Genomic DNA, 27,572 nt, shown 5'->3' on the forward strand with positions numbered 1-27,572 from the left:
AGCTTATGTGTGCTTCCTAAAAACCTCTTCTTCAATATTTGAAAAACAAACATCTGTAAAAACTGCAGTCCAAGGGGTTAGCCTAAAAACTCACCACTTAATTCTGTCTGTTCTCAGGTCTCTCCTGTCTCCTGTCTTTCCTCCGTGTTTAAACTGCTTCAGGAAAAGAATTGTGGAGAGCAATAACTGTAAGATCGTACACATTGTATGCTGGAAGAGGATAATAGTCCAACAGATCTTTGTGCTTTATGCAAACATAATCCTTTTGGGCTAAGCCTACCTCACAGTAGACACCTATGTAACTTAACTTTACAAAAGTGTGTTTCTCTAAGAAAAAGTGGACAGAATCATGGGCAATAATGACAAGAATAATCTTTTCCCCATGAGAAGTCCTTCATCACTATTCTCAAGCAAGATGAACATCCCCTTTTTGTAGTCTGTGCCTTCACTGTAACATAGTTACAAGCCACTGCACACTGTCACTCAAATGAATATCTGGCTACCGATGCCCTGATATTGTCATTGTAATCATTCACATAAAAATCAGTACCCTTTTCTATCTGTATAAGTGGAGGAAACAAGTTTCCAGCACTCAAGTATGCCTGCAGAAGTTGATGTCTCTCTGCCAGAGTTTTGAAATTTTCTGGCACACTGTTTGAAAAAAAAGTATGTTTGAGTCCACAGGTGAATAAGTGGGCAAAAATGGATGATGAGCTCTGGAAAATGGCACAGATAGTGATGCTTCGGCCTAAGGGGGTCATTTGGGAAAAGCCTTTTCCTATTACATATGTACTCTTCAATTCAATTCAATTCAATTCAATTCAATTCAATTCAATTCAATTCAATTCAATTCAATTCAATTCAATTCAATTCAATATTCTTTCATTTGTTCCGTGAGGGGAAATTCCAATTCACAGCAGCACCAATAAAGCGGATAGAATAGTATAACAAGTGCATGCAAGTTAAACACAAGTATACACAAAAGGGTGGGATAAAAAGAAAACAACCTCCCAAAAAAAAAAAAAAAAAAAAAAAAAAAATTGGAAATAGTATTTCCAGACTGTTATGTACCGGTAGTATTGCACAGATTATTGCACATATTATTGTACTGATTACTACAGTTTTTGTTGTACAGTCTGACGGCTGCAGGAAGGAATGACCTGTGATACCGCTCCTTCACAGTGATGACTTTCAAATATGCTACCAGACCTGCTGTAATGGCTGGTGCACAGAGAAGCTCCACTATCTCCCTCAACTGCAAAATCAGCTGCCACACCTCATTGTCAGAGGGATCTTTAATCCTGTCTCCCACCAAGAGAGGTAGCAATCTCAGGAAGCACCAGTTTTGAACTGCATGCGCACTTAATTTCTCACTGCCAGGGGAGAGGTCTGCTAGTTTGTCGCTGCCATCATTGGCTTGATATCTGAATTGGTTCTTGCATCGATTTAATTGCAGGTAAGTAATTTTATTCTCCCTGACTCAATTGTAAACATACAAAGCAAGGTCATAGGATACAACTCCCTCAAATAAGTCGTGACCTAGACATGGTGGGAGGCCAGGCTGGTAAACATGGAAATTAGCAAGCTGGTTAAAAGGAGAATCATACAGAGTCTGTGCCACTAGTTTCCAGGTCTTGCAAATTACTTTCATAGCACCGGGGTGTTCTTGTGGTCCCACACAAATGTGGATTCCTCATGAATGTATCCCTGTCTGTCTCACAGTAGCGGCAGAAATGAATAGAACGACTGAAGTTCTCCAGGAAACCACCAATACAATGGGATCGTAAGTTGTCCCCAGCAATAACAACCAAAGAGCCTCTCACTACACTGCCATCACATATGACAACACCTCTCCCCTCCAGGACATTGAGGTCTTCAATCAGATGTGCCAAAACCCTCTGTATCCCATAATATTTAAAGTCCTGCTCCCTGCATAAAAGAAGAAGTTATATTTGATCTATAGATGATCTATTGTGCGGCAATATGTCTGTTAGAGTCAAGTAAACCGCCAAAACCTTGTACTTTTTTTCCCCTGAACCAAGAGGGTTCACAACCTCAAAAGCATCTTAGTACAGTATCAAACCAAGTGAGAAAGGCTCAGCTGAAATCCAGCTCCATCCTTGACATCCTGATAAATTGGTGAACAGTGACACTAACATCTCCTGTAAGGGGACATAGTGAGCAAAGTATTTTTTGGCATTTTCATCAATTCCCAGGAGCAAAGGCATGGGATGAACACAGTTGAAACTCTCTTTGAAAGCAGCCTTCCTCTTTGCATCTGTGCTGAGGATTCCTCTGTCATGGAGTCTGGGTAGATCTTCTCTGTTCATTTCATCAATGATGCTGCTTATAGTGGCATGAGGGATTCCAAGATCCTCCAATCTCATTCTCAGAATGTTAAGTGAGTGCAATTGGCCAAGCTCATGGGCATTTTTAAAGTCCTCAATAATTGTGTGAATGGTGCTTGCCGGGAACAAAAGCTTAGATTGCAATTTCAAATAGAAAAGTGATTTTTTCTTTAAAAAAAAAGTGTTTCATCCACACTTAGTGGCACTTCTGGCTCAACATCCTCATCAGCAGCTTCTGGATACAGCTCACTGGGTTCTGGCAATGGCTCTGCGGTAACAGACTTGTCTAGTACAAAGTCATGTAAAACAGAATCCCCTGGACCCCTATGAAATATGTGAAGCAAAAGTGCTCATGACTGTGAACCTGTGATCACAACCTCTATATGGGCATTTGGTTTCCATTCCCCCCTGTATGTATGTCTTCAAATGCTTGATAAGAGTGGCTGCAGTGTCACCTTTAAATGAACAAGCCTTACACACACATCTCAAAGATGTGGCAGGCAGCATAGCAGCTCGCAAGGAAGATCTGACTTTATGCAGTCTGTACATATGTGTTGCCAATGCAGTGGGTTTCTTGTACGCCCTCGAGCAATCAGGCACACCACACTGATAATGATAATTGAGAGCATTGCTGTGCAGCTTAGAGTGCTGAATGAAGTTGTTAACATTCTCAGAGACACGTTCACAACTAATAAATTTACATTGGAACATTTTAAAGATGTACCCATGAATGAACGTAATCCATGAAGTGGATACAGTTGACTATAACCTACAAAAAAGAGAGACCAAAGAAAGGAGTAATTAGACAAAGGCAAACAACAACACTGTAGGTAGGGGAAGGAATATTTCAGATTGCATACAGATTATGAATGAGCATATTGTACAAATTATTGTGAAATCTGCAAATAATATTCAAGATCTGTTTATTTAGTACACCTCACATAGTTAAGTTTGTTTAGATAATTGAATGAGATGCCATGCAAGGTGCACTGGGTAGTAGAAGCTATGGAGTGTCAATGGAGATTGATTTATCCCGGTACTTTGGTGCTCATTTAAACACCAGGGGCCCATTGGACAAAAGTAGGATCAAGACATCCAGGATAAATGACTGAGCTGAGTTCAACCAATCCAAAACATGAGCGTCCAGGCTTAATCGGTTGCACAAAGACCAAGCCAGGATGAGCAGAAGTGGATTCATTAAGCCAGGTGAAACCTATCCTGGATAAGTATGTCCACGTGGCTTCCTCAAATAGACCCCGCCATCGGTCACAGATTCACAGATTCACCATGGCAACTAGAGCGGCGTACTTTTCCCTGTTGGAGGCAGAAATCCTCATGGAGGCTTACGAGGAGGTGAAGGACCAAATTAAAAAGACAGGCAACACCGCCACAAACAGCAAGAGAAAGCGTGGCGAAGTATTGCAGACTGCCTGAATGCATAAGTAGCACACAAATACACACTCACTGCTCCGCTGAAACCATCACAATTACAATCCAAATAGTTAATTAACATCTCCGAAAACGTAGTTGTACTCTGATTATGAATCAGTTGAAACTGCAAGTGAAACTGACTGCAGATGTGAGTAAAATTGTGTAAATGTAACTCCATCAGACTGTATAACTCCTTGACAATTTCGCTTTGGGATAAAAGCACACACACACACACACACACACACACACACACACACACACACACACACACACACACATATATATATATATATATATATATATATATATACATAAAGTGTGTGTGTATGTGTGTATACTGTTTTAGCGGTCAAAAAGAATACTCAAATGCAAGGCACGGGTGGTGGGTCACCAACAGCAGACCTCACCCCAGCAGAGGACAAAGCCTTGGCATACAACAAAGGCAGGCCTGTGTTGGAAGGGATCCGTGGGGGGACAGACACAAACATATATCCCTCCCAAGATGCCACCCGCTTCATACAAGGCACATTCTTCCATTTCTACATGGGACATAACCACATTCATATCGAATCCATTTGCATCGTCACACTGTTGGAGCCACCAACACCAGAGTCACCAACACCAGAAGATGCTGATCCAGTGAGTACTCCGTAGGCCTGGCATGTCTCGCCTACTAGCTTCAATACTAATCCCATTAAATGTGACAGGGTGAAGGCACCAGTGCAGCAGCAGCAGCAGCAGCAGCAGCAGATGACGGCGAAGATGAGGAGACCATCTCTCTGGATTCTCAAAGGCATGAGGTATCATGTCAAGCCTGTGGAAGTGCTGTTCAGTCAACAGTGGTGAGGAGTCATCATTTGGTGCCCACACAAAATTTCATTTCTGTTACAGGACCCAGATGCCGTACCAGGAGAAAGCCAGCCTGGCAACATAATGAGTATTAATGGAAGGACATTCCCATTATGCAAAATTCCCGCTGTGCTAATTGTCATGTGTTTACAGAACTCACAAGCTATCAGACAGCTGTATGCCACCCATCTACGGTGGACAATGAGAAAATTGGACTTTGAAATAAAAAAACATGAGCGGGAGGTGAGTTATGCCTTCAATGCACACTGTATGCTGACTGTAACACAAATAATGTATTAATCATTATTCTCCTTTCCTCCCCCAGCTTAAGAAGATGACACATCTTAAAAAAATAAAAGGTCAAATGGAATTTTGGTAGTGTCTGTTTAATGTATGCACAGTTAGGGCTACCGTAGAGATGACATGAGGCACACGGACTGTGGACTTTCCATCTGTCATCTCACTTGCACCCCAAGTGCTATGATTGGTTAGAAGTTGAAACACTGGCTGTATTAAGGCTAGAAGAAAGGCACATAATGTAGCCTGAAATGCAATTTCCCAGATATATCAAAACACCTTATGGCAATAAAAAGTGAGTAGAGGGAACGGTTTGATTATCTATTCTTTGAGGTAGTAGATGACTATTTAAAAAAAAAAAAAAAAAGTACCCATGATAACTAACTATTTGCAGTTTGTGAGGTGTGAGGGTGCAAAGGTGTTCCTCGTTAAGTCAAGTGGGCCACTAGCCTATATGAAGGCCCAAAATGGTGTGCTCCTTTCTGCTCTAACAATGGTGTGCCCGTTCTTGACAGATGTGGTGGATGAGGAAGCACTTGTGCTCAGGAGAGCCTTCAGGCAAGAGACGGTCTTCAGGGACCGGTTGGACCCACTGGCCTTCCCTGATGACCACCTTTATGAGAGATGCAGATTTTCTGCAGATGGCATCAGGGTATCTGTGCAGACTGCTGGGTCCCAGGATCAAACACCGCACAGCATGGAGCCACGTCGAGCAGAGCAGATGATTTGTGTGGCCTTGTGCTTTTTTGAAAGTGGAGGCTTCCTGTACTCAGTGGGGGAAGCAGAGCATCTGAACAAGACCACAATTTGCCACACAGTACGGAGTGTGTGTCTGGCTATTAAAACACTGTCAGATGTCTTCATCTCCTTCCCTGGCCACAGAAGCCTCCGAGACATCAAGGAGGAGTTTTATAGGATTGCAGGTAAGAGAAACTACAAATTACAGGACAACTGTTACAGTCATAATAGGATACTCATTGCTTTGTGTTGCAGGTTTTCCCAATGTCATTGGTGCATTGGACGGCACACATATCAAGATAAAATCCCCCTCAGGTGCCCATGAGGCGGATTTTGTGAATAGGAAATCCTTTTACAGCATTAATGTTGAGGTGAACATGACTTTTGACATTGTCAATTAATGGACACTGTGCATTGCTTGTGATATGCACTGACAGGTTTAATAGTGTTCATCTTAGAATTTCAGATGGTCTGCAATGCTGACTTGACAGAGAAAAAACTAAGGAAACGTACGTCGCCTGGATTGGCGTCACCGGGGCCCCACCCTGGAGCCAGGCCTGGGGTTGGGGCTCGCTGGCGAACGCCTGGTGGCCGGGTCTTTGCCCACGGGACCCAGCCATGCACAGCCCGAAGGAGCGACATGGGCCCGCCTTCCCGTAGGCCCACCACCCGCAGGAAGGATCAGAAGGGGCCGGTGCAATGTAATATGGGTGGCAGTCGTGGGCGGGGGCCCCGACGACCCAAACCCTGGACAAGGACTCTGGCTATGGGGACATGGAATGTCACCTCACTGTGGGGGAAAGAGCCTGAGCTAGTGCGGGAGGTTGAGCGGTACCGGCTAGAGATAGTCGGGCTCAACTCCACGCACAGTCTGGGCTCTGGAACCCAACTCTTTGAGAGAGGCTGGACTCTCTTCTACTCTGGAGTTGCCCGTGGTGATAGGCGGCGAGCTGGTGTGGGCTTGCTTATAGCCCCCCAGCTCAGGCTCCACGTGTTGGAGTTCTCCCCGCTGAGCGAGAGGGTCGCTTCCCTGTGCCTTCGGGTCGGGGATAGGTCTCTCACTGTTGTTTCGGCCTATGGGCCGAACAGCAGTGCAGAGTACCCGGCCTTCTTGGAGTCCCTGGGAGGGGTACTGGAAAGTGCTCCAACCGGGGACTCCATTGTTCTGCTGGGGGACTTCAATGCTCACGTGGGTAGCGACAGTGATACCTGGAGGGGTGTGATTGGGAGGAACGGCCTCCCTGATCTGAACCCGAGTGGTGTTCTGTTATTGGATTTCTGTGCTAGTCACAGTTTGTCCATAACAAACACCATGTTCAAGCATAAGGGTGTCCATCAGTGCACGTGACACCAGGACACCCTAGGCCGGAGGTCAATGATCGACTTTGTAGTCGTATCATCTGACCTTCGGTGGTATGTCTTGGACACTCGGGTAAAGAGAGGGGCTGAGCTGTCAACTGATCACCACCTGGTGGTGAGTTGGATCCGGTGGCAGGGGAGGAAGCGGGACAGATTTGGCAGACCCAAACGTACCGTGAGGGTCTGATGGGAACGTCTGGCGGAACCTGCTATCAGGGAGGTCTTCAACTCCCACCTCCGGGAGAGCTTCGACCAGATTCTGAGGGAGGTTGGAGACATTGAGTCCGAATGGACCATGTTCTCCACTTCCATTGTTGATGCAGCCGTCCGTAGCTGTGGCCGTAAAGTCGGCGGTGTCTGTCGTGGCGGCAACCCCCGAACCCGGTGGTGGACACCGGAAGTAAGGGATGCCGTCAAGCTAAAGAAGGAGTCCTATCGGGCCTGGCTGGCTCATGGGACTCCTGAGGCAGCTGATGGGTACCGGCAGGCCAAGCGCACGGCAGCTCGGGCGGTTGTAGAAGCAAAAACTCGGGTCTGGGAGGAGTTCGGGGAGGCCATGGAGGAGGACTACCGGTCAGCCTCGAGGAAATTCTGGCAAATCATTCGGCGCCTCAGGAAGGGGAAGCAGCTTTCTGTCAACACTGTTTACAGTGGAGATGGGGAGCTGTTGACCTCGACTGGGGATATTGTCGGGCGGTGGAAGGAATACTTCAAGGATCTCCTCAATCCCACTGTCATGTCTTCCGTAGAGGAAGCAGAGACTGGGGACTTGGGGGTCGATTCATCCATCACCGGGGCTGAAGTCACTGAGGTAGTTCGCAAGCTCCTCAGTGGCAAAGCACCGGGGGTGGATGAGATCCGCCCTGAGTACCTCAAGTCTCTGGATGTTGTAGGTTTGTCTTGGTTGACACGCCTCTGCAACATCACGTGGCAGACAGGGACGGTGCCTCTGGACTGGCAGACTGGGGTGGTGGTCCCTCTTTTTAAAAAGGGGGACCGAAGGGTGTGTTCCAACTATCGGGGGATCACACTCCTCAGCCTCCCTGGGAAAGTCTATTCCAGGGTACTGGAGAGGAGAATCCGGCCGATAGTCGAACCTCGGATTCAGGAGGAACAATGTGGTTTTCGTCCTGGCCGTGGAACACTGGACCAGCTCTATACCCTCCACAGGGTGCTTGAGGGTTCATGGGAGTTTGCCCAAACAGTCCACATGTGTTTTGTGGACTTGGAGAAGGCATTCGACCGTGTCCCTCGCGTCATTCTGTGGGAGGTGCTCTGGGAGTATGGGGTTGGAGGCCCTCTATTGAGGGCTGTACAATCCCTGTACAACCGGAGCAGGAGCTTGGTCCGCATTGCCGGCAGTAAGTCGGACCTGTTCCCGGTGCATGTTGGACTCCAGCAGGGCTGCCCTTTGTCACCGGTTCTGTTCATCATTTTTATGGACAAAATTTCAAGGCGCAGCCAGGGGCTGGAGTGGGTTCGGTTCAGGAGCCGCCAGATTTCGTCTCTGCTTTTTGCAGATGATGTTGTCTTGTTGGATCCCTTGAGCCAGGACCTTCAGCATGCACTGGGGCGGTTCGCAGCCGAGTGTGAACCAGCTGGGATGAGAGTCAGCACCTCCAAGTCCAAGGCCATGGTTCTCGACCGGAAAAAGGTGGCTTGCTCACTTCAGGTTGGGGGAAAGTTCCTGCCTCAAGTGGAGGAGTTTAAGTATCTTGGGATCCTGTTCACGAGTGAGGGAAGGATGGAGTGTGAGATTGACAGGCAGATCGGTGCAGCAGCTGCAGTAATGTGGTCACTGTACCGGTCTGTCATGGTGAAGAAGGAGCTGAGCCGAAAAGCGAAGCTCTCGATTTACCGGTCAATCTACGTTCCTACCCTCACCTATGGTCATGAACACCTAGGGAGGTGTTCCAGGCATGTCCCACTGGGAGGAGACCCTGGGGAATACCCAGGACACGCTGGGGTGACTATGTCACTCAGCTGGCCTGGGAACGCCTCGGGATCCCCCCGGAAGAGCTGGGGGAAGTGTCTGGGGAGAGGGAAGTCTGGGCGTCCCTGCTCAGACTGCTGCCCCGGCGACCCAGCCCCGGATAAGCGGGAGAAAATGGATGGATGGATGGTTGCAATGCTGACTGTCTGATCAGCAATGTTGTGGCAAAGTTGCCTGGCTCAGTCAATGACTCCTAAGTTGTTCGGTCCTCTGGAATCTATCAGCGCCTCACAGAGTGAGCCACACAACCTCTATTAATAATCACTTTGTACATCATAGCTGTGTCAAGAATGTCACTATTTATGAGGTTGTGATGATGAGATTTTGTATTGACAGGTGAATTCTCTGGTGTCTTGCTGGGGGACAGGGGGTATGCCTGCCAGCCTTTTCTTCTGACACCGTACACAGACCCCCAGGAAGCACAGCAGGCCTGCAATCATGCCCATGCCAGGGCAAGGGCCAGGATTGAAATGACCTTTGGCCTCCTGAAGGCACACTTTCATTGTCTTCATGACTTACGGGTCAGCCCTTTGGGGGCATGTGACATCACTGTGGCCTGTGCTGTCCTCCACAATATGGCCTGCCTGAGGAAGGAGAGGGCCCCCAGAGTGCCATCACACATGGAGCGGGACAATCCTGCCATCTTCCCTGATGACGACAGTGGTAGACTGGTCAGGGACCAATATGTGTTAAATTATTTTTGTTAACATGCATGCTTTAAATTTCAGTTAAATATGTCCTGCATTGGCAGAGGAATTTGTGTTGGTGTTTTTTTTTGTTTTTTGTTTTTTTTTTTCAATTTAGATGTGTTGTATAATATGCTTTGATTCTGTGCTTTCTATCTTGTAGAGTCACTGTATGACTTCAGTTTTGAAACGAACTGATGCTTTGATTTATCCTTATTCAATAAAGGAACATCATGTTACTCTTTGATGTGTATTTATATTTATATTGGATGTGTATTTTATATATAGTCTATGGGAAACTGTCTATCTAATGATTGCAACATCATCTAAAATCATCATTTATCTATAATGATTGAAATTAATGAAATTAAAATTGAAATTAATGATGCTTATGTTTTGTGTTAATGTTTAAATAATGACAGTGGATCTAGTTGGATGTAATGTAATGCAGTGGAATAATTATTGGAATCCGTTTGTGATGACTGCTGACTGAGATAAGGGATGAGATTAAATAGATCCTGGAACTTAGCCTGGTCTGGAGCAGGCTAGCTCCACAGAATTAATCTCCATGGTAACTTATCCCATAACATATCCCACTTTCCACTATCCTGCTTTTGTGCAACCGGATCACGGATAAGTTGAGCCAGGATAACCAACATATTCCGGCTTAATCCCTTATCCTAGTTTTGTGCAACGGGCCTCAGTTGTTTGGTGCACAGGATGACAATTATAAACACATATAGATACACACATATATAAACATATTGTGTATCCAAACACAATTCTAGCTTATCCCTCATCATAATTAATTCAATTAAATTTATTTATACAGCACCAAATCACAACAAAGTTATCTCATGGCAAAATGGAGTAGGCGTAGACCAAAACATATTTTAACTAGAGAGACCCACGGTACAGCGTTTGCTATGGTGTCAATACAGTGCCAATATCTGTGCACATAAGCACACGGAGAGACCACTCTCTATGACTCAGCGCGCTCGCAGTCTTGGTGTACACGCTCGCTGTCACTCTCTGTTCCTTCTACGCGCTCGCCTTGGCTGAGTTTATTTGGCAATCTGGGGCGGGAATTGAATAGCATCACCACTTCATCCATCGGAACGCACAGCCCAAAGCTCTCTCAGCGTAGCTCCACTCTTTGTCTCTCATTCACGCTTGTCATACTGCAATCTAATAGCAACAACAGCTCAAAAATTGCCCGAATTAACAAAAACCAAACACCAACATAACACTAAACAACATATCAAATTCAAAATTTACAGTAATACACTGCGATATTACAGAAGATTTTGATTTCAGTATTTTATTGTGAAACAATTTTTAAGTGCTGTGAAGTCCAGTGTCACAGTAGTTCTTACAGGTATTATTTGTGATATCACAGGGGCTTTCAATTACAATATTTAACTGCAAAATAATACTGTTAAATATTGTGAAATCCTGGTCATTTTTAGGAGTGTTGTACATTTATGGACATCCTTTCACACTTGTGACTGATCACAAAGCACTTGAGATCATATGGAACAACCCAAGGTCAAAACCACCAGCCCAAATCGAGAGGTGGGGACTCAACCATACAACTTCAAAATCGAATACAGAAAAAGGTGCCGAGAACCCAGCTTATTTCATGTCTCATCACCCCCTGCCATTAGCAACCAGCGAAAGCACTCGTGCAGGTAAAGTTGCAGAAGAGTATGTGAACTTCTTTGCATATCATTCCACACAAAAAGCCATGACACTGCAAGAGATAAAAACAGAGACTTTTTAAGACCCCATTCTACAAAAGGTCAAAAGCCACATCAGGAACAACACATGGCATCAAACTAATAAGTCACAATATGCTGGCACATTAAAGCAGTTTAAACATGTTCGGAATGAGTGAACAACAACACATGCAGCAGACATCCTACTGAGAGGCACTAGGATTGTTGTTCCAGCTGTCTTATAGGACAAGCAATACAACTTGCCCATGAAGGACACCAGGGTATTGTCAAAACCAAAGTACTACTCAGAACCAAAGTGTGGTTTCCAGACATTGATCGCAAAGCGGAAGCTGCAGTTCATAATTGTCTGGCATGTCAAGCTACTACACCGGTCACATACAACGAGCCATTAAAAATGTCAGCTCTACCTGAAGCACCATGGCATAGTGTGAGTGCAGACTTTTATGGACCACTTCCCAGTGCAGAATATCTCCTCATTATTGCAGATAACTACTCCCGATACCCAATTGTTGAAAGTGTGAGATCAACATCACCCAGTCCAGTCATTACAATAATACGTAGACAAAGTGTTCTCTACGTTTGGCATTCCCAGAGTTGTAAAACCTGACAATGGCCCACAATTCAACAGTGACTCTTTCTCACAGTTTGCAGACTACCTAGGTTTTCACCACCACAGAATAACACCCCTTTGGCCTCAAGCAAACGCCACTGCTGAAAGATTTATGTGAACCCTAAGTAAAGCTCTGCGTGTAGCTGAAACACAAGGTATTCTTTGGAAACAACTTAACATCTTTCTACGTGAGTACCAATCTACACCTCATAGCACTACGGAGTGTTCACCAGCTGAATTATTGTTTCAACGCAAAATGTACACAAAAGTTCCTTCTTTCAATAAGGCTATAAAACACAGTTCAGATGCTGATGTGAGAACAAGAGACAGCAATGCAAGGTCCAAAATGAAAAACACTGCAGATGCTAAACGTCATGTCAAACCTCATTAGATCATTCCAGATGACACTGTGCTACACCGCCAGCCCAAACACAACAAACGGTCAATGCCATACAACACCAAACCTTACAAAGTGACCAACGTGAAGGGCTCTATGGTCACAGCCTCAAGGAATGGACACTCTATTGTCAGGAATGCATCTTTCTTCAAAAGGATCACACCTGAATTTCAAAGTGTCTCTCCACAGCACCAGGACAACTATCTACCTACTGCTATGTCCCGATACCCATCCAGAGACATTATTTGTATTATTTGCATATATGCAGTGTGCTGTTTGATAATTGTTAAAAGTATGTTTCTTTTATTAAAAAAAAAAAGGGGGGGGGGGGCAAATTTGATGTTCACCGGAAAACAATGTGCTTTATTTTGAAGTCACGCTGTTGGACAGGAAGCACATACAATATGAGCTGACAGCTCTGGTAACCCGGGACTCAGGTACAGAGAAACACTCAGGAGACAGAGTGAGGTTCAAATAAAAATCACTGTCTTTACTCATGTCCAACAAAGCAAAATTAAAACAAGGAATCCAAAAAGACCAACAAAAACAGACAGGGAAAAAGGCAAAATCCTTGACATAAAATTGAACAGGCAAGGTTCAAAATCACAAAACACAGCAAATCCTAGAAAGTAAGGTCATGGGAAACAAAGACAATCTGGCAAAGACATGAGGAGCTGGTGGGTATATATACACAGGGAAGGTAATAGGGTAATCAGGGGCAGGTGAGTGAGTAGCCATAGGTGTGGTTGATGAAAGGCAGGAAAACACAGGAAACTGAAATGACATAAGAGGTTAACATACAAAATAAAACAACATGACAACAATCCAGAATGCTACAAGGTAAGGGTGTCTGATGATCAAAGACCTGAAACACCCAATGACCCTGGGTTCATCACTGATGATATGTCCATGCTGCATCATCTCCATGTAGACGGTGTTTCTCTAAACTGTGCACATCTTAAGAAAAATTCACCTCTATAGGGCATACAGTGAAATTTAAATGAATGAAAAAATAAATAAATAAATAAAATTATTTGACAGTGTGTTACAGAATTATGTTGGAGAATATGTCCATTCTGAATAAGGCTAGAATTGGTTTCCCTTTTTATATTATCATCAAATTTAAACAACAACAAACAAAAACTATGTTCTTTACTGTCAATGGAAAAAAAAAATGTTATGATGATGTTATTCTTTTTTTAAAATTACATTTTTTGAGAATTATATAAATTTTTCTGTTTCTCTGCCCTGTCTTCATTTTGTCTAAAATGGCTACAGAATTTCTCACAATGCATCTCTTCTCCCTACATCTGCCTATTAAATCAGACCAGATGGCCGTGGAGTTGTTAATTTTTGTGATGTTTTAGGAATTTTGCCTTGTTTTAGTCAAGGATGTAAGTGTGTAATTTAACCTTCCCCGTGTTGTGAAGGGTAATAGTGATGTTGGTCCTTCTCTGTGCTGTGATCCAGTGTATTTACGTACATTTCCTGTCCATTAGCTATAGATGGGTCATTGCATCTCTGCATGCATGTGTGTGTGTGTGTGTGTGTGTGTGTGTGTGTGTGTGTGTGTGTGTGGCTGGATGGGTGTTTGCACACCAGGAATTAAGAGGGGGGTGTTATGGGAAATTATAGTGGCCTGACTCTGCAGTATGTGTCTGTTCATGACAGATTCCACACAGCTGAATGCACACATACACAGCAAGGGGCACATTGCATTTGTGTGTCTATTTGTGTGTCCCTCCCCCTACAATATTTTACAACCTGTGATAATTTTGACCAATATCATAGTAGCTTGGAGAGCTCCACATGATGCAACATGAAGGATAAGGCTGTTAATATTCAATATTTTTCTTATCCTTAACATATCCCATGAAAATACCCAAGCCAACAATGAAAGTATCCAATTATCAAGTGTTGTGCGTGTATTCAAGGCCGGATATATCTTATCCCGCCCTGCAATCGGCTGGCGACCGGTTCAGGGTGTACCCCGCCTCTCGCCCATCGTAGCTGGGATAGGCTCCAGCCCCCCGCAACCCCGAAAGGGATAGGCGGTATAGATAATGGATGGATGGATGGATATATCTTATCCCACTGTCTCATAGATGTTTTATGCAGTTCAAAGAAGGCCCCAAATGCAGCAAAAGGCACAAACACAAAGTAAAAGGTGAGCTTTAATAACATAAAACTTATTCCAGTGCACAAAACAGGTAATCAACAAACTGAGAGAGGTACTCCAAGAACACAGGTGAAATACATAAATTGAACCAAGAGCATACTGGGAAGACACAAGAAAGACAGGCAGGAAGACTACACTGCATGCACAATTATTAGGCAAGTGAGTATCTTGACCTTATTGTCATTTTCATGCATATTTTCCAACTCCAAGCTGTATGAACTTAAATGCTTAATTGGATTTAAGGATTATCAGGTGATGTGCATTTGTGTAATGAGGGAGGGTGTGGCCTAAAGTGATCAAGACTCTATATCAAAGTGTCCATAATTATTAGGCAGCTTCTTTACCTCAGACAAAATGGGCCAAGAAAGAAATTTGACTCTGAAGAGTCAAAAATTGTAAAATGCCTTTCAGAGGGATGCAATAGTACCTATGGTACTGAGGCGTGATTACCAAACAATCAAAGGTTTTGTTGCAAATAGTCAAGAAGAATTAAATGTGCAGCTACCAGGAACTGATTAATCTCCAGTGCTGCCATATTCCAGAAATGCAACCTACCTGGAGTGTCCAGATGTACAAGGTGTTTGGTGCTCAGAAATATGGCCCGGGTAAAGAAGGCTGAAACATGACCACCACTGAACAAGACTCATAAGTTGAAACATCAACACTGGACCAAGAAATATCTGAAGATAGATTTATCAAAGGTTTTATGGATGGATGAAATGACAGTGACTCTTGACAAACCAGACTCCCGTGGCTGGATTATTAATGGGCACAGAGCTCCACTTCAAGTCAGATGCCAGCAAGGTGGAGGTGGGGTACTGGTATGGGCTGTTATTATTAAGGATGAGCTAATTTCCTTTCCTTTTCCGGTTGAAGATGGACTTAAAATGAACTCCCTAACCTACTGCCAGTTTTTAGAAGATACTTTCTTCAAGCAGTGGTACAGGAAAAAGTCTACATCATTCAAGAAGGCCATGATTTTTTATCTAATATGCTCCATCACATGCATCCACGTACTCCACTGTGTGGCTAGCCAGCAAAGGCCTTAAAGATGACAGAATAATGACAGAATAATGACATGCCCCCCTTCCTCATCTGACCTAAACCCTGTTCCGAACTTGTGGGCCCTTCTTAAATGTGAGATTTACAGTGTGCAAAGACAATACAACTCTTTGAACAGCATTTGGGAGGCTATGATCTGTTGACAGATCAAGAAACTATGTCATGAACTCCCCAGAACACAGAACAGGCGGACACAATTTCACAACACAGATCAGGGGCCCGTTGCACAAAACTAGGATAAGGGATTAAGCCAGGATATGTTGGTTATCCTGGCTCAACTTATCTGTGATCCGGTTGCACAAAAGCAGGATAGCGGAAAGTGGGATATGTTATGGGATAAGTTACCATGGAGATTTATTCTGTGGAGCTAGCCTGCTCCAGACCAGGCTAAGTTCCAGGATCTATTTAATCTCATCCCTTATCACAGTCAGCAGTCATCACAAATGGAAACCAATAGTTATTCCACTGACCACTACACATTGTTATCACATTCAACTAGATCCACTGTCATTATTTAAACATTGACACAAAACATAAGCATCATTAATTTCAATTTTAATGAATTTCAATCATTGTAAACAAATGATGATTTTAGATGTGTTGCAATCATCAGATAGACAGTTTCCCATAGACTATATATAAAATACACATCCAATATAAATATAAATACACATCAAAGAGTAACATGATGTTCCTTTATTGAATCAGGATAAATCAAAGCATCAGTTCCTTTCCAAACTGAAGTCACACAGTGACTCTACAAGATAGAAAACACAGAATCAAAGCATGTTATACAACACAAGAATAAATACACATTCAAAGGTCTGTATATAATACACCCCACATGTCTGCACACTGAAATAAATGCAGGACAAATCCGTACACAACAAATGAACAGACAAATGAATGGATGCAGGAGCCTGCAAGCTTGTGTACAGCACAAACATAAGAGGCCAAATCAATCTAACTTGATAAGATAAGATCAACTTTATTTATCCCAAAGAGAAATTATGTAAGGGATAATGCCCGACGAGGTGTCCATAATCAGAAATGAATGGACGACGCGGAGGCGTGAACCGTCCAACGCGAAGCTCCGCTTATACCACTTACGAAAGAAATAAATATTAAATCAGTTATTAATACGTTAATGTTGTTTTTTACCGTTAAAATCGTAAGTTTTTCCACAAGAAGTGGACTATTTAATTGTGATTTAATTGTGTTGCCAAAGTAACCGGCTCTGGGCACAGAACCTGCAGCTCGGTCGGCCGCAGCTGTTATATTAGGCCTAACCAGAGGAGGGAAGTGAGATGATTGCTTAACATTATGTTACATCATACAAAGGATCATTTCAGAGAGCAAGTGCACCTCTTACCGCTTGTCTGTGTCCAGAGGATGATGCGACATTTTGTTTCAAAGAATCAAAGTCCACAGTTAGTTTCCTAAATCGTTTTTATTGCAAGAAATATTATCCACCATTGACTCTGATCATTAAATGTGTGTAAGTAAGTAAGTCAATCCTAAGTCGTTTTTATAAATATTATTTACCATTCACTAGATTTACTCATAATATTTAGGTTTTATTGTAACTGTACCTAAAGCCAGAAATACTAAGTAAATCTTAATCTGAAAAGTCTAGCGTATTTCAATTCATGCATGCGCCTTTGTACAACACACAGTACCGCCATTTCAGCTTTTGAACACCATGGACCAGATAAGTCAGATGCTGCTTTGAAGAAGCTGCATGGCTGGATTATCTCCAATATAACATAAATTATTGCCTTTCTGTTTAAATACTACTATGAGGACAAATTGTTTATATATTGCAGTAAGTAATTTATCAAGAGACTCTGCACATAAAAGCATTGTTTGAAATCACGTTGTTGTTGGCAGTGCTCATGTCAGCTCTCCCATTGTGACACTTGGTCCGGTGTGTGTGTGTGATGAAATAAGCACCCTGAATGCATCAATTATGTGCTTTCCTACACGGTTCAGGTCAGGGTTAGGATGAGGGCTATGGTTGGGGTGTGTCATGTAATTGAAATGCGAATGCGAAAAGCGAATGCACATTCCTCTTATAGAAGCATAATTCAACACAACACCTGCCAGTCAGACGTAGAGAGAATTTGCTCTTGTTTTTAACTAATATGAACAAAATTTTGTTTTACAAATGGAGACAAGTATGATACTGTGCTTCTATTTCAGTGTATGTGTGACTTTTATCAATTTTTCAGTGAAAATGACAACAATTCACTGTATTCTGAAAAAACTGAGTTGTATAAAATTTATTTTAGCAACCAGAAAGTGTAACATCAGAATAGGGTAAGAAAATACATTTCACTGAATTATGCAAATTCAAATGAGCTGTTGGAAAAATGAGTACACTCTACAAAAAAATTCAACAAATCTTAATATTTAAATTTTTTTTTGGCCTCCGCGATATTTAAGAACAGCACCAACTCCATCCATCCATCCATTTTCTATACCACCTATCTCTTTCTGGGTTGTGGGGGGGCTGGAGCCTATCCCAGCTGTCAACGGGCGAGAGGCGGGGTACACCCTGGACCAGTCGCCAGTCGATCGCAGGGCAACACACAAGACAAACAACCATTCACGCTCACACTCACACCTAGGGGCAATTGTAGAGTCACCAATTCAGCACCAACTCTTATAGACAAATATTTTGTTGATTTGGTTCTTCCAGAAGGTATTAATTCTTAAGGAAAATCCCTGTTTTTCTGAAAAATGTATTCACCCCATTCAAATTTGTAGAATTTGTTGTAGGGTGTACTCGTTTTTGCACAGCTCATTTGTGTAAAATGTATGATTTTCTTATTCTTTACTAAAATAAATGTTTATAAAACTTAGTTTGGCAGAATACAGTGAATTGTTCTCATATTCACTGAGAAATGGATAAAAGGTAGTACTCACTTATGCTGGGCACTGTATTTCAGACAAGTGTAAATTCACCTGTAATTTCTTAACAAAGTCAAATATATGGTGTTTCTATCAACAGGAGCCAGAACAGTATCACAGTGAGTTGTGGCATGGCCCAGGATAGGCTGCAGGCAGAGCCAGTAGAGTGTTGAGGGCTGTGTAGGGGGAACTGATTTGTCTAACGCTGCAGCATTAGTCTCGTTCAAGTAGAAATCTATTCATAAATTTGCATGGTATTCAATTGCTGTTGTTATCATTCCATATTTCACTGCATAATGTCACATAAGATTATGGCTAAATGTTTTGATAATTGTTTTAATACAACAAATGATTTCTGTTCATTTATAGGGTGACCCTACCCTTAGGACAACGCAATACAATGGACAGTTGAGGTCTAGGGAGGAAGACAGATTGACATTGTGTTTCAGTGCTGCAAAGGATCAATAGGCCTCCTATGTAATGAGATGACCATGTAAAAATTGCAACTTCAGGACATCAACACTTAGAGCTCTTAGAGCTCTTAGAGCTCTTAAAGCATTATAGATGGAAACATCTACATGCCAGTCATGGTCGGTCAATACCCTGCTTGTACACAGATTGTCCTTATTCTTTTAAAGGTTGGGGTGCACCTCACACACATAGAGACCATACACAGACTAAACAAGTAGGGCAAGTTGTTTCATTTTCATGTCTTAAATGTAATTTGTGTCATGGTGTGAGTGGGTTGCTAACAGAGAATACACATGAAAGGGGCCATATTATGCTTTGGGGGTTTTTCCCTATTCCTTTAGTTACTACTCTCAGCTAGGAACTTGGGAGTTGTTTTAATCAATACCTCAACTGCAATTTAAGATTTTTGTTCAATCCTTTATAAATCAGAAATATTGCCAAACTAATGCTTCCATCATCCCTCTCCCTTAACTACTGTAATTCATTATTTATTTCCCTAAATGATGCAGTCGTCGTCCAGTCGTCCATCTACTGTTGGTGCAGAATGCAGCAGCAAAGTTAGACTTAGACTTAGACTTAGACTTACTTAGACTTTACTTTATCAATCCCAATTCTGGAAATTCTTTTGCTGCAGCAGCAGGTTAAATATACACATAAACATAAAATATATACAATAAAGAAGAATAAGGATGAGTCTAAAGCTAAGAGAAAAGAATATTATTAAAAAATATAAGTATATAAACATGGAATAACAGCAATTCCTAAAATATATGTAAGTATAAAAACAGAATAATAGCAATTGTTGAAAAGATAACCAAGTATAAGTAATTATATAGCTACATATTATATAATATAAGTTATGATAATAATATAATATAATATAATATAATATAATATAATATAATATAATATAATATAATATAACAAAGAATAACAGCAATTCTGTCATGATTCATTCTTGGTGTTTTGTTTTCATTATTTTCCTTCCTCCCGCTCTGTCAGCAGGCAGCGCGTGAGAGAGAGGCGGGCAGTCGATCTCCTCAGGAACGAGCCACACCTGACACACCTGCTCCTCATCGGCTAATCAACCAGCTTCTTAAGCCAGCTCCAGTTTGACTCCTGTGCCAGACTATTCTCTATGCTCTTGCCATACTAATCTAGCTCCTGATTTTTGACCACCTGTCTCTCTATCCGCGTGTCTCCGGTCTTCTTGGTTTGCTCTGTGAGTTGGTCCTAGACACTTTGAGTTTCTTTGCCTACTGAGTGAGTTTTCGCCCTTGTGTTGTTTTTGTGTTTTGCCTTTATTTTGCTACTTTTCCCACAGTGGTGTTTTTTGGTTTATTATACTTTGAAGGGGTTTTCCCTGAAAAAGTGATTTTCTGTTCATCAATAAATGTTTGCAACTGGGCCCTGGCTCTTCCTGTTCAAACATAACAAATTCTTAAAGAGAGAGAGTCAGAGCTATAAACTATGTACCAGAAATAATATATGCAAGTTACATATAAATGTAAACAATAAACTCTCATAACAATAAGATTTTGTTGATTACTTTTAAATCTCTTCACAGTTGGGCTTTATATTTCAGAACTCTTATTATTTTACAACTCTCTAAAACAACCACTGCAAACTTTTTTTTTTTTTCCTGTGTTGGCAGGAGTCTGCTGTTTCAGGTACCTATAAGGAAATGAAATAATTAGCTGTACATTCAAATGTTGAACACAACCTATGTTTGTGTTTACCTGACAAAAATCTCAAGTGGCTGTGTGAATTATGATCCTTGTCTCTCATAAGTGATGGAGTTGTGTAGCTTGTGGTTAGTGATAAAGAGCTTGGTTTGTACCATCTCTATATGGAAAGTGTCCTGAGACAACTTCTGTTGTGATTTGGCGCTATACAAATAAAATTGAATTGAATTGAATTGAATTGAATTGGGTAAATGGTCAAGGTGTATGGATGGGTAAACAACGTGCTTGAATTTGACACTGACCGCTGTTTGTTTCCTGTTTCCTGTAAAAAGTTAATGTTAGTTTCCTGTAGTCAAGATCAGTATTGTTCCCCAACCTTAACCAAGCGACTTCAGTGCCTGAACCAAACCAAAGCTTAAGCATAGAGCTGGCAGATCTCTGGCTGGCAAAATTCTCATATGGATCATTTTTGAAATGGGCAAATGTAACAGTACTGAGAAATGATGTGATAGGTGTCAAATCAAAAGATTCTCAGATGTGTGGTTTTATCCAAGGTACCCATACAACCCCATTTCCAAAAAAGTTGGGACACAGTGTAAAAAGGAATAGAATGCAATGATCTGCATATTTAATTGAAAATAGTACAAAGACAACATATCAAATGTTGAAACTGAGAAATGACACAGTTTTTTATATCTTCATTTGGAATTTGATGCAGCAACAAAAAAGTTGGGACAGTGGCAACAAAAGACTGGAAAAGCTGTAAAATCTCAAAGAAAAGTCCTTGTGGAACACGTCAAGTAATTAGATTAGTAAAGTAGTAAACATGGGGAGAGGTTCACCAGCTTGTGATAGAATGTGCTGGCAAATAATGCAACAATTTAAGAATGATGTTTTTCTCAACATACAATTGCAATGAATTTGGAGATTTCATTGTCGACAGTAAATAATGCCATTGCAAGATTCAGAGAATCTGAAGAAGTCTGTACTCAAGGGGACAAGGTCTGAAACCAATTGGATGGTTGTGATCTGTGGGCCCTCAGATGGCACTGCATTGAAATCAGACATGATTCGGCAGTGGACATCAGTGCATGGGCTCAGGAACATTTCCAAAAACCATTGTCTTTTATCGCTATATCCACAAATGCAAATTGAAACACAATACAAAGAGGAAACTGTCTATAAACCAGATCCAGAAATGCAGCTATCATCTCTGGTCCTGAGAAGGTTGTTACCAGCTCAGGCTTAGGCTCTGGTTATTTAAGATGAATTGAGGTGAAGTGGACATGACGTAACATGCACATTTGTGAAGGCATCAATAAAATGAACTATACAGGTTTTGGAACAGCAAATGCTGCAAAGTAGACAGTGTCTACATCACATTGCCAGCTAATATTGGCATGAGACATGGAAATCATGCACTGCAAAACTGTCTAATCTGAACAGAATTACAGGAGAGATCTCAAAATGTGATGTGGACAGACAAAATAGAACTTTCTAAAAAATATTCTGTAGAGCTGTCAACCTCGGTTTTTAACTGAGCCAGCTCAGTGCAGGGACTGTGTCAGCATGCTTCTTGTCTTTCTGCTCAGATAAGCAAATCGTGTCTTCCTCCATGTCTTACCACACAGACATATCGAGTAATATCAGTCTTGTCATGTCATGCTCAGAAAGAAAGCAAATAACGATTGAACTATTTCTTTATCAAGAGTCAGCAGTTTGAAGAGATGGCAAGTTCTCAAATCAATCATCATTTGCTCATAGTTTGTTCTATTAGGTTCTCATTGGTGAGTTGATGCTAAAATTAAACCTGAGCTTGCAATATACTACACTGCATGAAAAACCACATTTACGACCAGTAAACCCCCTCGAAGTTCATTGATTATTGGCCATTTACGGCCAGTTTACGGGGAAGTTCGCCCGCTCCCAATATCGTCAGAACGGACCATCTGTCGGCAGGGGGCGTGGTTATTCGCGCCTTCGTGAAGGTGCAAATAGCTCTAATTAGCACATGAATACTACCAGCGTTGATCTACTCAGGCAGGCCTGCTGACTTCACAAACAACCACTGGAAGATTCAGCAGGCATTTTAAAAGAAACCATCATGTGATTGGATAGCAACTCCAATCATATGAATGAGGGTGCTGGAGCACCTGCCCCTTTGCCCCTTGATGCCCAAAGTGCCCTTTTGTCAAAGTGATTTTTTTTTTTTTTTTTTTTTGTAAGTGTGTGTGTGTGTGTGTGTGTGTGTGTGTGTGTGTGTGTGTGTGTGTGTGTGTGTGTGTGTGTGTGTATGTGAAAGTTCGTCTGTGTGGCCCAAAATAATAATAAATAAAACAAAAATAATAATAACTTAGATCTACCTTGGTCGGTCACATGATCCACAACGTGACCTCACTCATCTGCCGTCGCTGCCCTGACGTGCCCTGCTGCTAATCCCTGAGCTGCTGGAGACGGCCACTGCTAGTCTCATGAAACCGAAGAAGACCCGAGGGAGTAAACAGCTGGTCTGGTGAATAGGTTTTGCAGCGGTATTCGTTTGTGCACGGTGTATTCTTGCAAGATGACTGACGAAGTGAAGTGAGCAACGAGCATCCTCTGTGTCATCCAACTCTGCACACACACTTCTCACAAGTTATAGCCGCTAGTTAACCACACACAGCGTGCTGTGAGGTAAAGTATGTCAGGATTTGTGTTTGTTTGTTTCTGTATGTTTCTCTTATCATGGGCAAAGTGCATTAGAGAGATATCATGTGTTATTTTACTGTCAAGCTGTTTTTTCCTATATTCACATAATTTTGGACTATTACAGTATAAATACAACAATAATAGAAGAATTTGAATTTTGATTTTCTCAACCTCTCATTTAAACATATCAGTACTTGTTTGTTTATAACATTTACACACAAATTAAATATAATATGCATACAAATTATATAACTTTTAGAACCTTGCTGTCTTGTGCAAAGTCGATAGTCAAACTGAATAAAAGCACAAAAATATTTAAATACATGATTTCTATATCACTTAATTATTTTTTACTTTATTAATTTAGCACTAGGAATAATAAAGGGCAGATTATGAATGGATTAAATTTGTGGCTATACATTACAATTTTTGAAAAGGTATGAAATGTCATATCAGCAGCAGCCTCCTCACCAACCCTCTCAACAGAAGCTGTTCAGTGTACCCCATCAGGTAAAACAGAGACTAATTTTGCTTTGCACTGGCCTCTAACAAATATATGAGGTGTGGACAATGATATGGTATGTTGTGATTCCATATTACATTCTTTATGAATATGGGTTGCTACCATTCAACTGGTTATATTGCAAGGTATGTTTCTGTATGGTGTTTCAAATTCATGCTCCATGTGCCCCCTTTTAACTTTGAGCACCTGCCCCTCCAAAGGTCTCTGCACGGCCCTGTGAGTGAGTGATCATGCAATTGGAGGGCAACTCTGCTGTTATTGGTCATCGGTGCACACTACTACTACTGGGGACTGGGCCACACAGCTGGTGCCTGGAAAAAGAAAGGAAATGTGCAGTGTGCAAAGTGAAATGTGCGGTTCACTGATAAGAGTCTCTGGGTTGGGCCATGCCGCTGGTCCATGGTGCATGAATAAAAGAGTCTAAAGGCCCATTTATACCCTCCGGATCCGGACGAAATCCGTCCGTCCGTCCCACACGTTGCCTCCGTAGGGGGCCTTCATACCTCCGTCCGTTTTCAGTGTTTTGTCAGTGTGTCCTCTAGGGGGCAATGTCGAGTCGTAAATTACAGAGCCGTTGTCATGGCAGCCGATGCCTTGTCAACGCTTCTGTCAGCATATACCGGCATCAGTAATGGCGTCAGCAGAGGAGGTTATTATAATGACAGTACTGAGAAATAGGAAAAAAAGATTAGACGAATCTTTTTTTTGACGTAGAGCTGGTTCTCTTCTTCGTTGGTTTTTAGTTTGACTCATTTTGCTCATTTTGACTCTACACTGCCCCCACGACTTCCGGTGGTTTCGAGTGGTTTCGTCCGGAGAGCTCCGGATGGCTAAGCTCAGAGCCGACGGACAAACTGACGGATGAAACAGCCTCCGGATACGGACGAAAGCGTCCGTATCCGTTATTTACGGAGGGTATAAATGGGCCTTAAGCCAGAATTTAGGAAGGCCAGTGGCTGAGGGAATCCCTGGAGGGAGGTCATCTTCAGAGCTTACCCCCCAAGACACAAGTGCCTTTATAAAATGTAATAAGCCTAGGCCAATATATCTCTTATAAGCCTATTCATAAAAATATTTATTTCCCTTTCATGTCTTTTTTTTTGTCCCAACAGATTGGTGCTATCTGCCTGGTGGAGCCATCTAATGCCACAACAGACCTTGTGACTGTAAGTAGGCAATTCCCCCAAAGATTTTGCCAAATGGTCGTTTAAGTATACTGAAACATATCACTCATCTAGAATGAAGAGCATGAAGAAACTCTGTCTGCTGCCTTTATAGAGGGGGATCCAGAAAGGCCTATAGAGGTAACATCTTGATATGTTACTGATAGTTCTCTTCCCATTTACATTTCTTAACATTCTAGTGGAATATAGAGTGTGACATTTATCTTACACTGAAGTATTAACACATTCTCATCCTCTTTAACAGGGCATGGCTGGGCAGCAGCAGGAGAGTCCCTCAACTTCCACTGCACAGATTGACACAGTAAGATGGATGTTCAGTAAACACCAGAGGTTCATTCCGTGGAATTCATGTGCAACTGTATAATTGAATGTCCTCCTTATGTGTTACCAGTAAAAGAGATTTATAAAATTCACCTGCTGAAAAAAATCCCAAAAAATCAACAAAGAAATGCAATACTTGGACCACCAGATTAGGAAGGCAGATTTAGAAATTGAAGTACTGGAACACAAATTAGGGGTGGGTGCATGGTCACAGGTGAATTATGTTAACTATTGGAACATTAACTAATCTAGCTCTTTTATTTGTAGGAAATAAAGAGGACCAAATGAAGTGTGTATTGTGTCTTTATTTGACTGCTGTGGTGGTGGTGATGATGGTGACTCAATCTCTGAAGTGACTATGGCATATGGTGTCTCTGCTCTGCCGTCCTGCATAGCTGGCAGGTGGATGGACCCTGATGGTCATCATCAGGGTCTTCAATTTGTAGGGCAGGGTGTCGCTCTCCTCTAATAGTGAAGAACAACACATGCCACAATAATATCACAGGCCCTCTCAGGGGTCACCCTGAGGTGACGTAGGCACTGGAAACGGGCTTTCAGCAGGCCTATGGTCATCTCCACCCGGGCTCTTGTCCTGCAGTGAGCCCGGTTGAAGTTCTGTTGGGGGCCTGGTTCAGGGTCAGGGTAAGGGGTCAACAGCCTGGGTTGGCATGGGTAACCTCTGTCACCCAGCAGAAGGCCATCAAACTCTCCTGTAATGTGTAGGGGACACATCAGAGTATATTAAAGGAGGGAGACAGGTGAATTATATTGTGCAAATCTTTAGGCTGCTTACCACGTTGCAGTCTGTTGCTCAGGTTAGACTCGTGATAAATCCTTGAGTCATGAACAGACCCAGGCCACTTGGCCTCCACATTGGAAATTAAGTATGCAGCATCACATACAATCTTGACAGTGCAGAGAATGACAGATGTTGAATTATGATGCAGTCTTTAACATTTTGAAACAGTAGTCAATCTACATGTACCTGCACATTTATGCTGTGAATGGACTTCCTATTCACATAATCTGCTTCATTATGCGAGGGAGCCGTGATGGGGATGTGTGTGCCATCTATGCAGCCAATCACACTGGGGAATCCTAAAAGAAATTAAAATTACTAATCCCAGTCTGAGGTTGCAGCACAATGTCATTAATGGAATAGAATTTAAAATTCATTTGGATCTCTGCATCATTCACCTGCAATCCTGTGGAACTCCTCCTTGATGACTCTGACAGGTTTATGTCCAGGGAAAACCACGAAGATGGGTAATAGCCGTTTCAGCGCGAGGCACACTTTTCTGACCACCCTGCATACAGTTGCCTTGCTTAAGTGCTCTCCATCTCCGATATTATACAAAAAACTCCCATTTGCAAAGAAACGCCGCGCAACACACAATATCTGCTGGGATGTGAGAGCATGACTACGGCTGGTAATGTTGCAAATGTAAGGACGGATTAGGTTGTATATGTAGATGATGGACTGTGACGTGAAACGGTACCGTTCAAAAAGATAATGCGCGGTCTGAGAACCATCTCCCGACGAATATTTAGCTGTGCAGTAATGCTGCACCTTCATCCACGGGATCGTTGTCAAAAGGACATGCCATGTTAGTGGAAAAAAAGTGGACTTCTCATATAGGCCGACTGACTGATTTTTTTTAAATAACAGTCGGCAGAACTACGTTATACCAAAACTCGCCTGCTGACTGCATGAATGAGGAAATCAAAAAACGTGTGGCTGACAGAGGGCGGAGACAGAGAGAAACTCGAGGTTCATTGAGAAAAACCTGGTCCCGACCAGGTTAGGTTCATAGAGTCTGTTACCATGGTAACTGACCGAGAGTTTAAGTTACCTCTCTCTGTGAAACAGGCTAGAGTTACCCCTCCTCCTCTGGTTTGAGTTACCTTCCTTTGTGAAACGGAAAACTCTGAGTTTCCTTCATTTCAGGCTTAACAAACTCAGAGTTTTCACTAAACCTGCTTTGTGAAACGGGCCCCAGGCGAAAACCCGGCTAAAACACACCGTAAACAGGCCTTAATATGTAGCGGAAAAAACACCCAATCTGGCAACGCCAGCCAACGGTGCCACACCACCACAT

General features: G+C 42.4%; 1 protein-coding gene and 1 pseudogene across 1 annotated transcript in view; one reads left to right on the forward strand and one right to left on the reverse strand.

Moving 5' to 3' along the window:
- LOC139328444 (putative nuclease HARBI1) overlaps positions 1-27,049 on the reverse strand; it is a 143,649-nt gene extending 116,600 nt beyond the window's left edge. Inside the window, exons 1-4 of the mRNA XM_070958224.1 lie at positions 26,671-27,049; positions 26,459-26,571; positions 26,267-26,378; positions 26,007-26,183 (exon numbers count right to left, since the gene is read on the reverse strand). Of these exons, the coding sequence (XP_070814325.1) occupies positions 26,007-26,183; positions 26,267-26,378; positions 26,459-26,571; positions 26,671-27,049 (781 nt within the window). The remainder of the gene's footprint in view (positions 1-26,006; positions 26,184-26,266; positions 26,379-26,458; positions 26,572-26,670) is intronic.
- LOC139351316 (putative nuclease HARBI1) lies at positions 5,419-9,722 on the forward strand (annotated as a pseudogene).
- Positions 27,050-27,572: the final 523 nt, after the last annotated feature.

This window comes from Chaetodon trifascialis, chromosome 3 (assembly GCF_039877785.1).
Source record: "Chaetodon trifascialis isolate fChaTrf1 chromosome 3, fChaTrf1.hap1, whole genome shotgun sequence".
NCBI classification, from domain to species: Eukaryota; Metazoa; Chordata; class Actinopteri; order Chaetodontiformes; family Chaetodontidae; genus Chaetodon; species Chaetodon trifascialis.